General features: G+C 39.1%; 1 protein-coding gene and 1 long non-coding RNA gene across 12 annotated transcripts in view; one reads left to right on the plus strand and one right to left on the minus strand.

Annotated features, from left to right (window-relative positions):
• ATG7 (autophagy related 7) overlaps positions 1 to 13,035 on the minus strand; it is a 112,070-nt gene extending 99,035 nt beyond the window's left edge. For 5 of the 11 annotated variants that reach the window (XR_011144026.1, XR_011144029.1, XR_011144027.1 and 2 more), the window contains exons 1-7: positions 12,925 to 13,008; positions 7,989 to 8,184; positions 7,681 to 7,735; positions 5,771 to 5,888; positions 4,327 to 4,404; positions 3,649 to 3,765; positions 1,470 to 1,619 (exon numbers count right to left, since the gene is read on the minus strand). Coding sequence is in view for 6 of the 11 variants with exons in the window: in XM_068960329.1 (XP_068816430.1) it covers positions 1,470 to 1,619; positions 3,649 to 3,765; positions 4,327 to 4,404; positions 5,771 to 5,888; positions 7,681 to 7,735; positions 7,989 to 8,166 (696 nt within the window). In the remaining 5 variants the exon portion in view is untranslated. Of the gene's footprint in view, positions 1 to 1,469; positions 1,620 to 3,648; positions 3,766 to 4,326; positions 4,405 to 5,770; positions 5,889 to 7,680; positions 7,736 to 7,988; positions 8,185 to 11,727; positions 11,812 to 12,554 lie in introns of those variants that run through there. The other 6 variants (XM_068960329.1, XM_068960327.1, XM_068960328.1 and 3 more) reach the window with 6 other exon arrangements.
• A 47-nt stretch (positions 13,036 to 13,082) lies between these two features.
• LOC104152687 (uncharacterized) overlaps positions 13,083 to 14,322 on the plus strand; it is a 162,930-nt gene continuing 161,690 nt past the window's right edge. The window contains exon 1 of the long non-coding RNA XR_011144049.1: positions 13,083 to 14,203. This is a non-coding gene — a long non-coding RNA (uncharacterized lncRNA). The remainder of the gene's footprint in view (positions 14,204 to 14,322) is intronic.

Consider the following 14,322-nt stretch of genomic DNA (forward strand, 5'->3'; position numbering starts at 1 on the left):
ACTCGCAGCAAATGAACTCAGTAACAACAAAAACATATTTCGTTCCAAGGACAGCAAGTTCAGCTGCCTCACTGAAATACAAACTCCAGACCCCGCACCCTTGTTACACCATCAGTGCGATCAATCCTACCCAATCAGTCTAAAATTTCGGCAGTTCCCTCCAAACCGAATGTCAATGAAGAAATATATTCCAGATGATTCCAGATTTCTCTCATATGCAGGATGCTCCTATCTAATTAGGTACTCTTATCTATGACCTATTACCATAGTCATATGGCCATTTACAATCTTAATCTTCTCTTTCATATTTCAGTCAAGAACTACAGACCCAGGTCTAGTCTCAGGAAAAAGAAAATTTGGGAAAGCAGGAAAAAAATCCTGAAGATCAAGTATTACACAACAGAACTAAATGACTTTCACTATGTATGACAAATTTCCTTTCAAGATTTCTTTTTTATACTTATTAGCTCTTCAGCATAACTCAAAGTTTTGTTTCCTAGCACTTCAATGCAACGCAAGAAAAAGAAGTTGAAAGGAAATAAAGATGGCAAAACATTCAGAAAGGCCTAGCAAAGTTCAGTGCTGAGCAACAGCAACATGATCCAAAACAGAATTCAACATACATAAGCACAGGTTAACCAAGTCAGTCAACTCTTACTGTGATGACATCTGCTTAATGTATTATCATAACTTTTTCCTAACTGAAAACAACGGACAGTGCTCGCTTCTTCAAAGGACAGGCACGATCTCCGAATTTAACAGAGAAATTATTCTAACCTCTTCTGGACCACAATAATTTTGGAGTACAGGTGGGTTAAGTGTTTAACTTGAATATTTTTCATATGCAGATTTACAGCATTTTTTTTCCATAGTTCTCAAGTTCTAATAGGCACTTGTAGCAAAATACATGCCAACATTTCTTTGACAAATTTTATGGGAAAACTGCATATAAACTTTTATAGTTGAAAACTCCCATATAGCATTCACTGGTATTGTTTACTGTTACTGCAACCAATAAAAAGATACGGTTTAACACTCTCATAAAATATGTGAATACCAATTTTTAGTACACAAACAATAAAATAAATGCTTTGCATTACTATAATACTGCATATAAGGCGAGCGATTGGAAAATACTAAGTTAGCATGTTAACACTTTCATAAAATTGTATAATTCCTATTTGGATAATGAGGGAGTCAGTACAAAGAGCATGAAGAACTATTTTCAGGCTGACTGAACTCTGTTTTCAAGATGACCGTTAACCTGATGCGACTACCCTTTTGTGTAAGCATTAGAGACACTTAGCCCTCTCCACCGAAATCAATCTAAGCTGCTGGTATTTAGCTACTAACCCTGTCTATTTACAGGCCAATCACTGTGCCTGGCTCAGTATTACAGACACTTTTCAAATCATTTGTAAATTAAGCATTTGTGAGTTATAAAAAGATGTAAAAAAAAAACTCCTTACCTTTTCCCCTTCGTCTTGGAAGAAACCATCCCACTTTTTGAGCAGAGATACCACCACAGAATTGTCATGATACTTGATTAAAAAATAAGGCAATGCTGTAACCCCTTCTGCCCGGCAAAGTTCATCATACGCTTTCTGAAGTGCTTGAATCTAAAAATCAAAAACACAACTGTAACCAACAGTGGTAATGATCTTATGCAGAACCACCACAGGCGTATTAACATTTAGGAAGGATGACTAGCTCACTCCTGCCATCTCTGAAATAATCTTACAATAGAAAATAACATACAGAGAAGTTTTTAAATTCATTAAAATTTTAAGTTTTAAATTCATTAAAATCACAGTAACTGAAATAAAAAATTCATTACTAAAACAGCAATTGCCAATGCAAATTTGAAATAGAAGCATTGTTACTGTTACTGCAAGTGGATGTAACAAGAAATACTAAAACAAAATAAAGTCTCACTTTGACAGTCACAATAGCTTGATAAGCATATCTGTTCCTCTACTCTTAGCAAGAGAACCAAGTTCTCTGACCTGCTTCCAAACTACAAAATATCTAGTACAGGACTAGGTACCGGTAAACATTAATCACAGTACTACACTGTGGAGGCTTATGCACCCATTCAATCTATTTTGTGGTATGTATTTTCAGTGCTTAGTCAAAAATCTGTCTTCAGATCACGACAGGTACATTTTTATATCCTTTATATCCTTTTACATTTTTATATCCTTCTTTATTACAGATCTAATGAGGGTCTTCTGCAACGAAGGGAACTATGGGGTTTTTTTAACTGAAAATACAAAACTGTTTCTCATTGATTGTTTCGACATTAAAAGGCCACTCAAAGTTTCACATTAGCTTCAGTTATAGTCAAAGGGCATATGCAGGCAACTTGGCTTTTTTTTTTTCTCCTTTTGCATTGTAGTATGAAACAAGAAAAAAAAACTTAACTTTTCTTCTCAAAAATTCTTTCCTATCCCATGTTTTTCTTGTCTAGTCATGCATTTTATTAACACTTTTCACAATACTAGTAAAGAACGGGATTATTTGAAGTCAGGAATCTCTTAGATTTGAAACAATAACATATTAGACAATTTTCTGATAGAATATTCTGTTACATCAGTTAAAGTCTGAAATTCGCACTCTCATCTTTATTTATGAACAAAAAAAGGCTCAACTTGAGTCCTTCACTGGAATGGAATAGAAGCCCTGAAGAGACACAATCTACCCACCAAGGTCAGAAGGAGCCCTCCTTAGACTAAGGGTTTTATAGAAGTCTTGATATGCTTGCATGATAACCTCCTCCTGCCTAGATCTTTCACTTTATTAAAATCTTTTATTTAAAACAGTTTTTCCAAATTCCATTATTAGCGATCTTCTCTATTAATTTCTCTTGCCGATTAAACCATTTTATTAAGTATTTTGATTGCTTTCAGTTGGTCTAGAAGGAGAATCAGTATCCTAGTCTTTACTGTGGGAAAAGATTTTCTTCCGCAATTGTGAAGTTCTGAGTCCCAATCAGCTTCTCCTCACTCTTGCCCTGTTCTGCACCTTTTTCATGGTGTCTACCACTTTTCCCCAAGTCTCACATGTTTTTCCATGGGTTATATTCTCTAATTATGATGCACCTCAGCTTTTATTTCTACCAGATTAAATGTATTGCTGCTTTTCCTAACATGGAACACTCACTGCTTTGAAGTTATTAACAATAAAGAAGACATGAACTTTGGGAGAACATATTTCTCTCTGACCCACTGTAGCCTTCCTTTAATGCTATACTCACCTCAGTTAATAACTTAGCTCTCCCAGAAGATGTCACTTTTAAAAAGGTTGTTTAAAAGTCTTTTTATAAATTTAAAAAATTCATTTATATATTTGATAAGCTACATAGAAAAATTAAAATGAATGTAACTGCCTCTTCAAGAATTGTCTGCTACCTCTGTGTCTAATCAGATAAAGCTGAAGTGATGTTAAGCTCAAGGAGAAAGAATTTATACAGTAAAGAAAAAAAAAGAGGTAAACGAGAACAATCACATGGAAATAAGAGTGATGATTTTAAAAGAAATTAGATTCTCAAATTAATTTAGCCTGTGCTAAGATAAAAATATTAAGTTTTAAAGTCAAAAAATGCTTAGCGCTAAAACGTTCATAACATTTAGTATTTACTTGGTATACCTGATTTAAAGCGAATCTGTCACCCAGACAGACTGGTTTCTGAATGATACGTATTCCATCTGGGAAGCAGAGAGCAGGGTAGCAAAACCAGTAATAGAAATGGTACTTTTTTAAATCCTAGAAAAAGAAATGTATAAAATTAGATAACAAGCATGTAAATCAGAATGTAAATTACTGCTTGAGGCACTGCTGATAACTGATGGTTGATTATCCTAACCATAGTTCTCTCTACTCCACAAGGCACTGTGATGATTTGAAACAAAACAAAAAATACTAGATGACTTCGCTTTCTCTACACGAGTTTTTAATCTTTAAGGTCTAAACAGACAATATGCACTTAATGCTTCAATTTGTGTTATCTAAAGCATTATTTATTAAAACTTTCAATCTCTTCAACCTGAAACAGTTGTTCTACTTTTACTAGTATCTGCAAGGTAATCAAATAATCTGATCTGTAAACAGAAGAGAGTATGATATGGCATCTGCTGGTTTATGGACTACATCCTAACATCCTCTATATTTGTACAAAAGAATGGCTCATTACGTTAGTTTTTTTTAAATGTCTGAAAACCATCCTGATAATGTTAGTATTCTAATACTCCTATAATATTTCTTCTAGAAATAAAACTATTTCATCATTTCCATTTCAACGCTCTAAGATACATTATCTTTACTCACTGCGAATGTCAGCAGCAGGAACCTGTTCAAGAGCATAGGGTTTTCAAGAGCAGCCCCAGATTTTATTGATTCCCATATCTGTCATTGATTTTGAGCACAGAGAGTAAGAAAAAAAGGCAGAGAAACAAAATACAAAGGTAGCATGAGAACAATTGCAGGATTCTTTATTAGGAATTCTTCCAGCTAAATTAAAAATACTAAAATTAATATTCCCAGTAATCCACTGGGATTTCCACTTTTCCTATCTAACTTCATGCTGAAAGGATTCTAAAGGTAACACACAGGCTCGTGTTCTCTAACACAACAGCTATAGATGCTAGGGAACAAAATGGGCATTAACTCATGAACAAGGCATACGGCATTAAACAAAACAAAAAAAACCATCAGGAACGATCCTTCAGGTATAGGAACTATTAACACTAGCACAATATGCATCATATTGTGGATATTCATGTAGACTTTCCTTGCATTCTCATCTTTTGTATAATTATTTGCATAATCTACAGATACTCGGCATGTGAATAAGCTACTAGGACGTTCGGGGGCAGGGGAAAAAGACAGACATCTAAGAAAGCAGACTGTTGCACATTGGTGAGACAAGAAGTCTTCTTCACATGGGTGTGAAGCAGACCTGTTTGAGCTTTCTGTCTCAAAAAGTAAGAAAAATTAGTAGTGTGAATAAAGCATTCTAACCTTTCTAGTTTTCTAAAAGATATCATTAAAGCTACTGCACTGTATCTATTACTGACAGGGGAATACTAGGCCACAGGCACACAAAAAATTCCTAACCTCAAGCGAAGACACGTATGAAAACTTTGCTACTCAAGGCCTGCAGGCAGATTATCAATCTAATCTAAAGGAATTGACAATTGGTTAAATTGTCTCAGAAAACAAAAGGTCATCTTAATTTGATTTTCATTCCTCCCTTAGCCACCACATTTAATTTAGTTCCTCACAGTGCAAGCAGACTTTTCCTAGCCCCTTCCTTTGACAGCCACCTCGTTCTCACTTTTCCTCAGTCTTCTGGCTGTTCAGAAACTTCCCCATCACTACGCCACACAGACACGTTGCAATAAGCTAAAGCCTAAAACCAGGCAGTTGCTAGTTTCTGGGTTTCAAAACAAACACAAAACCCATGCCCTACTGAATGCAGGTCACAGGCAGCTCTTATAGCGCTGTTAAATTTAAAATGTGGCTTAACAGAACCGTGAAATGAAGTCCCCCAAGTCCATTAGTAAGTCCAGTAGCTACTTGCTATTCTCTTGGGAAGAACAGTGAAGAAACTATCAAACTTTTCCCTCTAGAAACAACTGTTAAGTTTTGACACTGCTAAACGGGTCAGTACGGACGGTTTCTCCAATACCTGGAGCAGAGACTATAAAGCACTCCACTGGCTACTTCCAATCCCTATCTCTCAGCCAGTTGATAGGCTTTTTAATCCTACCTCATTTGCCTCTTTTTCCAGAAGTGACTTCTTATCACAGGACTTGAAAGTCTCAAAAGTGTTAGTGTTATATAACGTTCCGAAAGCAGGACAGCAACGTGCTGGTATTGAAGCATTCCTGAATAAAATAAATAAACCTCTCAGAATTGTATGCTTATACTTTTAACATCATCAGCAGTGATAACAGTAACTCTCCTATGGTGTAATTTTGCAAGCAAGGTTGTCCTGAAATTGTAACATGACAAGGCACAGTAACAAAAGTTAATGACAGCTCTACTGAAAATCTTTTTATGAACATTAGCGCTTTGTTGAATGTGGACTGGTGTAAGTACCTTGTGCTGTGACTTAAAAGAACGCATTGGGCATCTGGATTATCTCTAGCAAGTGGCATTTAATCACAAATTCAAAATTTAAAGATTCCAAACAAATGTAAGTTCTTCATGACAAATATGATTATCACTAAGAACAAATAATAATATTAAGATTGAATTTTAGTAGTCAATTTTCCACATATGTGGAGTTACTCAATAAAAATTTTATGTTTAATAAGACATCCCAAAGCAAACCCAAACCAGCTGGAAGACTGAATGGTTTTTATATCTTACCATCAGCTGGAGATACTGCACTTTGTAGATAACAGTATGTATTTTTTCCCCCCTTTCAATGTAAATTCAGTCATAACTGCAGCGCTCCCTTAATTTTATAGATCTGATTGGTTTCCTTGACTCCTATAAGATCATTCTCTTAAACTGATATTTCTGACTGCTGTTAAAGGGCAAATCTAGCAAAGTTTAAAGTTACATTGTAGATATAGGTGATGTATAATTTCCAGAGGTTTTTTTAAGGCTAAAAGGAAACTTCATCATCATCTAAATTGACTTCCAGAGTAACAGAGTACAGAAAACTCCTACAGTAGAAGAATTATTACATAAATGGACTTTTCATTGTTTTATTTTTGTCATAACACTTGATAGAGCAAATACAATGGTATCATCCATTTTTCACTAACCTGAAATTCTTGTAACCAGTATCACAGCTTTCTTCCAACTGCAGCACTTTGCTGCATATACTTTCAGTACCATACTTAGAAGTTCTTACATAAAAATTACTGGAATAGTAAGTCCTACGAAATTATCTCAAAATATACCAAGCTTCACTAAGCTCCTGACATCCAAGGCAGATATCCAGGCAAGACAGAGCAGGTCACTTCTGTAACTTATGGTTTTGTAATCCACTAACTTAAAACAAACGTGACCCTGACTATGAGGAAATCTTTTCTGTTTCTATTTTAGTTATATTAACTCAGGTATTTGCTGAATTTGAAAACCATGTAGGAAAAAAAAAAAATCCTCCTCTCAAATCTCTTTTATAGTGTGTACACTGAACAGCTTTTCCTGATCTTTGGCTTTGGAGGTAAAAGCAAAAATATAAAATTTCAATCATAAAGGCTAACTACTGTGGAAGTTTTATCACGTGAAAAATAGAGACTGTAAAAACTATTTTGAGCTCCTAATTCTGACTAGGAATCTTCAGTAAATAAAGATCTAAGGAAAAATTTCACCAGAAGAGTCAGATGACTAAAAATATCCTCCCTTACTCACAGAAGGGCCTATAAAATGGAAAGAAAATGTTGTTTTATATAAACAAATATACAAACAGAATGAGTGTATTTAAGACTCCCCACCAGAATACTTTAAACTTGGCCCTCTAGATGAATATACTACTTCAGAAACTGGGTGTTAATTTAGTGTTTGCGATTCAGAGCGGCCTCTCCACTGTTACAAAGCCCATAAACACACATACTTATTTTTTGTAGCACGTGTCCAAGTAACATTATATGTCAAAGCATTACTACTATCCATGGAAAGCGTCTTCACATATGAATTAAGACAACCACGCTAGGTACTTACATATCAAAGGCACTGAACTCCAGTGTCAAGCGAGCTGGCAGACCCAAAGGATCACCTGGACAAAAAGCAGCAACATATGTCCTTCAAATAGCAAAGCACTGCTTAATTTCTCTCTCTTTTTTTTTTTTTTTTTTTTTAAATACAAGTCATAAGTTATCCACAGACACTCCAGAATTCACAGCTCATCCATTAGCGTTTTATAATCCCAGTAATGTTTCAGCAAAATACTTCAAATATGTTATACAAATTCTTATAAGAATAACAGGATAAAGCTAAACTACTAAGTAAGAAGTTCAGTTTCTACCTACCGTTATAGTAGTATCCCTTGATAACTTTTGGAGTTTCATCCAATCGGTACTCATTGAGTTTCTTCTGGGTTAGTTCATGCCAGAATCCTGCATCCAAGGCACTACTGAAGGGTGCAAACTGCAGCTTAGAGATTCCAGGATCCAGAGGATGGAGTTCCTCATTACTGGCAGCTGCCATGATTTTATTCAATGATTACTGTAAACAAACAAACAGAATTCTATAAAAGCAGGTACACCTGATGCTCAATTGACCGTATTACTCATGACTACCCAATGCTCCCTTTTAATACAATTTGTTGTGCTAATATGTAGAAGCCCCTATTCCCCTGAATGTCTAGGTAATTTTAAGTTTTAAAAATTGATCCTCAAAGGTTCTTTAAATCCATATAAAGCCCCTCCAATTTCTGGTACATAAAATGACAAAGAGTAAGTATATAAGCTATTTGGCAAAGCTACCTAGCAGCATCTGATTTCCTGATAGATACTCCATGATTTCTCCTATTACTTAGGATACTACATCTGAACCGTGCAATTCTAAGGTACTTCTTGTGCTGTGCTACCCTAAACAAAAATAACAAACTACTAAGCCCTGTATCTGCATTCCTTCTGTTATCTAGATTTCAGATAAAAAAAATCTATTAGTATTATTTATATTCTGATGGCATTTAAAATCCAAATTAATATCATATTTCATCCAACTACGTCTTCTCTACACCACTCAGCCTGTGGTGAAAGTCAAACACTGTCATAAAGCATGTACAGATTAACATGTAAAAGCTAATGAAGGGAAACTAAAACAAAACAAGATCTAGCAGTCAGTGAATGGCAAAGCTGGAAACAGAACACAGAACTTCCCTAAAAGTTGCAGTAGCCATTAGGAAGTCAATATAAGCCTAGATTTTCTTATCCTAAAAGGAGAAAAGCCTATGTATATGGGCAACATTTATTTCTTACAACCCCAGTCCCTATTCAATACTAGCTGAATGGTATTCCTGTAAGCACACAGTCTTCATTTCACAGCAATTACAAACTTCAGAATTTTAGACTCTACCCCAGAATGAGCAAAACAACATCTAAACCAGGCTACCTATACCTTCTTCAACTAGGTGCATCTGTCCCCTCCCTCACGTTAGCACCAGCATTCATGTGACTGCAAGGTGACTCAGCCCAAACTGCTTATTTGCCTGAAAACTTATCAAATAAAAATATTAAGTCCTTCAAGAATTTCCTTCTCTTACTGCTGGTATTCCTCTTTATGCTGACACCTATACATTCATATACTAAGATGCAAGCTTCAGAGACATAGCCCATGACATCTGAAAGAATACCAGAGAGTACTTCAGCATACAGCTCAGGGGAAGTAAGGTCCACATATTACATGTTCGATTTTTGACTATCTAGCTAATTATGCATATATATGGCAAAACAAAGAGGTGTTTACTAAAAGTAAGATTCTAAAAAATTAATTTTAAAAATTAACTCCAGAAGGGAAGTCAAAAACCATCTTCTCAGGTTTTATTCAAATTTTTTATCAAATAAACCATTTGAACTGAAACAATCTTGAAATGAATCCTTCAATTAAATGATTTTTTGAAGATTTTTTTTTTTTAATTGCACAGCATAGTGCCATGTGATTGTCTTTTGTCACTAACCTTTCACAATATCCCTGTGATTTTTACACGCCGTCAATGGTATGACTTCACATACCGAAAACTCAAAATAAGATTCCTACAATAGCTGTACTATTCAGCGCCAATTTAGATAGATTCACTACAGCTTTGCTGTACCATAGCTTGCTTTGAACTGAACAGTTCCATGTTTATCATTCTATGAAGTCACTTTGTAACTGCATCAGAGCACACTTCCACGAGACTTTATGGGGTTTTTTTTTTGCTGTTTATTCTTTTCTGTTGTGGTGGCGGGGAAGGGAAAGCTGTTTTTAATCTCTTCATAACTGTCAAAGAGCCAGCTCTTCTCTGAAGTAATTTCTCAAATGTGTCAAAACAAAATGAAAAGAAAAAAAAGTTATGCTTTTCCTTACGTACTTTCTTCAACAAAGTCTTTCAGGCTAGCCATGCTGTTCTTTCTAAGTTCAGTTTATACAGCCCATCTCCTTTTTAAAGTATAAATGCTTTCCTTACTTGATAGTCAATTGTGAAACATGGTACAAATTTGATGTTTTTCTTATTTTTGATGGAAAAATCTATATGATTTCAGTTGCATCATGATGTCTGGCTTTAACTGGCACCTTGCAAGTATGCCATTTCATTTCACTCCTTTTTATTTCTTTATTTTTAGCAGCAGCAGGAATTGGTGGTAGTGTGAACTGTTGTTTTATTTGACAAGCCTCTCACATCACATTTTATTAATATGAAAAAACTATGAGTTTCTTGAAAGCTTTGAAAGTATTAGAACTATCAACAGCAGAGCTAACTACGTGGCATTTTTTGAATACTTTTTTATAAAGCTCTTTTTCCTGCCTGCAATATGTAGAAATAGTCACACAAATTAACAAACACTTAACTTTTTCTGCTAGGTCTTGAGCCTTACAGAAATGCTTTTGCAACCACATGCCAAAGGCGGCTCATCATAAAACACACAAACAATTGTGCGTCATATACGCATTAGCAATAATGGAGTCATATTACATAGTACTTCATACCAACACTTCCATAATGAGACTTTTATTCAGAGGTTTAACGTTCCTACTCAATATTAACCCACGAACATTTTTTGTTTGTTTTTAGAAGTCAGTTTGAGAAGGTATTAGTAGGAAAAAAAAGTAAAAAAAAAAAAAAAAACAACCCAGAAAAGGTAATGTAAAATGGTTGCTTTTCTTGACATGCTGGCAAGAGGCTATGTATGTAACGAGAGGTTTATCCATTTTGAAGTGAAATATTTCACCTGTGAAAAACTATGTGGCAGGTTAAAAAAAACAAAAAAACCCCACTCCTACATCCAGGAAAGTTAACCATTACAAAGCTGATTATAAAGTCCCTTATCAAGCTTGGCAATAGGTAAAGGTTTGGTTTCGTTTTGTATTTTTTCCTAAATAAGCACATGACATACCAAACAACTACAGAACATTGTCAAATGTTCAAATGACCAAGAAGCCATCTGACTGTAACGGTACTACCTGAATACTATATCCTGAAAAAATCCGCCTAAACATATCCAACTGGAAATGAATTTTAATACTCTACTTGTTTTCATCATTACTGTACACAAAAATTATTATGATAAAACTGAAGGAACAAACAGAAGGCCTCACTGTAGTATGCACGTATAAACAGCATAGCAAGGATAATTATTTCTCGTGTATTGACTACTGTGAAAACTTTCTTTTATGTATTCTAATGTGCATATTCACCTACATGCTTTCGCAATGCAAGATCTATAAGCCAAGGTAGATCTGTGCAGCAAACACAAGCATACTGAAATATAAGATGAAATATGTGTATTTCATAGAACTTGCATACAGATATTGTTGTTAATACTATTAGCGGCTACACATTCATTAGATGAGGAATTAAGAAAAAAGACAGCAAAATTTGTATATACAGAAAACCTGAGTTTCATAAGAACCCACTTGAAAAGTGTGCTTGAAGTGAAAAAAGTTACCAATATGCCTTAGACCAGACACATTCCTAAGTTACTGTTACAGTAATATTCTTGCATAGTCAGCAAGGACAACCAAAAATAGGAATACACTATTACCAGTCTCATTTATAGCACTTACTGTTAAATACGCAGGCATATAAAATCGATCTAAATGGAGAAAGATATTAGGCTATAATTAATAGAAATGAACAGCACACAAGACCTTTTAATAATGCTTGTCTTCCCTTTGACACACATAATTAATCCATTCTAAAAGTGTGATTACCAATTAAAGGGCCTTTAAAACTATCATGAAGTTAGAACAAATTTTAAACTAAGTTAACATAACCCCCTAAAATCTGTTAACAATTAATTTCCTACAGAACTCAACTCCAGACCACAGAATCAAGAGTTTTTTTGAAGATCTCTCTATACCCAGTTGGGGAAATAAACCAGAATTTCCTGAACACTACATAAAGTACATTTTCAGAACAGTAGCTTGCTGGTTGGAAGGCCACTAAGTTCATCTGATGTCCATTATCAAGCCTATTTTTTAGGCAAGGGAAGTCTTCGCTATTTCTAATAACACAGTCGACCCAGGAAGGCCTCATTTTTTGTGACCCTGTGCTGGACTCCCTCCAGTTTACGATCTCTGCCTTGTACCGGGCAGGAGCGACGGGAATAACGACTCCAGACGCAGTTTCACCACTGCTGTGGAGGGGAACAGTCACTCCTAAAAGAGCTTAAGACCGGAAAATGGAGGGCGGGGGGAGTCATGGAGAAGCGGCCCCTCCGCGCGCCTCAGGCTGGCGAGGCGGGACAGGCCCCCGCGCCGCCCGCCGCAGCGCGGCCCCTGCCCCGCCCGTGGCGCTCGGGCTGCAGGCGCACGGCCGTTAACCTGGCGACGCCACCGGCGCCGCCTTCCCCAGCACCGCTCGGCCTCCCGCGGCGACCGCCGGCGCCCACCTGCGCGCCGCGCCGACGAAGCCCCCCGGAGCACGGCCCCGCCGCGGGGCCCGCCGGCCCCGCTCGCTCCTCACCTCCGCTCGGCACCGGCCGCGCCACAGGCGGCGGCGGCGGCTCTCGCACCGGGCCGGGGCGGCCGCCCGGGGCCCAGCGGCCCCCGGACACACCGCCCGCGAGAAGCGGGGCGGGGGAGCCGGCACCGGGAGCGCGAAGACCGCGGGCGTTTGGGGCCGAGCGAAAGGCGGGCGGGCGGGCGGACCGGCCAGGCCAGGCTGTCGCTCCTTCAGTCCGTCCTTCCTTCCTTCGCTCCTTCCCGCTCGCCCTCCAGAGCCGCCAACCGCCGTCCGCGCGCGCGCGCACGGCCGCTCACCCGCTCCGCCGCTGTTTACTTCCGTCATTGCCTGACGTCATCCCACCGGGCTGCAGGGGGAGCGCTAACTCCAAGACGACGGCGATGCTCCTTTGGTCACGTGATCGCGGGGCCTGCGCGAGGCGGGGCGGCCGTTTGCGCACGCGCCGCGGGGCGGTGGTTCGCAGCGGCGGTTGGAGTAGGCGGCGGTTGGGGCTGGTCCGATCCGATCCGGTCCGGTCCGGTCCTGTCAGTGTTGGCGGCTGCCAGCTGCCGGGGGCGGTAGGTGCGCGCCTTGCCCAGGCGCCCCCGTTAGCCGAGGTTTCCGCGCCCGTCTCCGCTCCCGGGGCTGGGGCCCGGCCGCTGATGGCGGACTGCGGTGCAGCCCAGCCCCACCCGTCCCTGCCTCCGAGAGCCGGAGCCGTGTGGAAGCCGTTGCTCCTTTCTATGCCCTCTTGGTTGCATTCGCTGCAACGACTGTATGAATAGACAGGTGTAAAGTACTTCGGTTTTACAGCTCATGTCACCAACGGAAAGTGAAGCGATGTGGTCTAAAAACTGCCTTTTCCTCTTGCTGCATGAATCTACACAAGATGCACAGGGCTGAACAAAAGCAAACGGTCCTGATGTCCTCATAAAGTATTCACGGACTTTATTAAACTGTATTTTGTAAGCTAAAATACTGAAGATGATCATGTAAAATGCAAGGTACGGCAGATTTTCTATACAGAAAGATCATCGACCTGGTTAGGATGACTGGTATTTAGTACTACAGTTGTCACCAATATTTTTATAGTTGCTTGATCCCTAATATGACATATGCACCATCCCAGAAATCTTTACGGTTACCTTCCATGATAGCTGTCAGAGAACTAATCTGCAGGAGAGGTGGATTGCATGCGTTGTCCACAACCTGAGTGAAAACCTGTCGAGCCTGTTGGGCACAGAGGTTGGTCAGCAGGTTAAAACCCAACAGGTGGCTGGTTACAGGGGCCTTCCACAGAGGTCACCACTGGTGCTGATACTGCCTGACATCTTCATCAACCACCTGGACTGTGGAGCCCTTCTCGGGTTCATGGACAACCCCAACCCGGGGGCAGCAGTTGGTATGCTGGAGGGCAGGACTACAGTGAGGCATCTCAGCATCCTGGAGGAGTGAGCTGATAGGAGCCTTGTAAAGTTCAACACAGACAAATGACAAGCCTTGCACCTGGGACAGAGTGACTCCGTGCATCACCCACACATCAGTTTGTGCCGGGGACTTGCTAGGGAGCAGCTTTGCTGAGGAGGCCCGCTGGACGTGAGTGAGCAGTGTCCCTCCCTGACGACGAGGGCTAACTGCCGCCGTGTTAGGGAAAGCGTGGCTGGGGCAGGGCGGGGGTGTTCCCCTGCACTCAGCAGTCCTGAGGCTGCATCTGG

This window comes from Struthio camelus, chromosome 14, assembly GCF_040807025.1.
Source record: "Struthio camelus isolate bStrCam1 chromosome 14, bStrCam1.hap1, whole genome shotgun sequence".
NCBI lineage: Eukaryota > Metazoa > Chordata > Aves > Struthioniformes > Struthionidae > Struthio > Struthio camelus.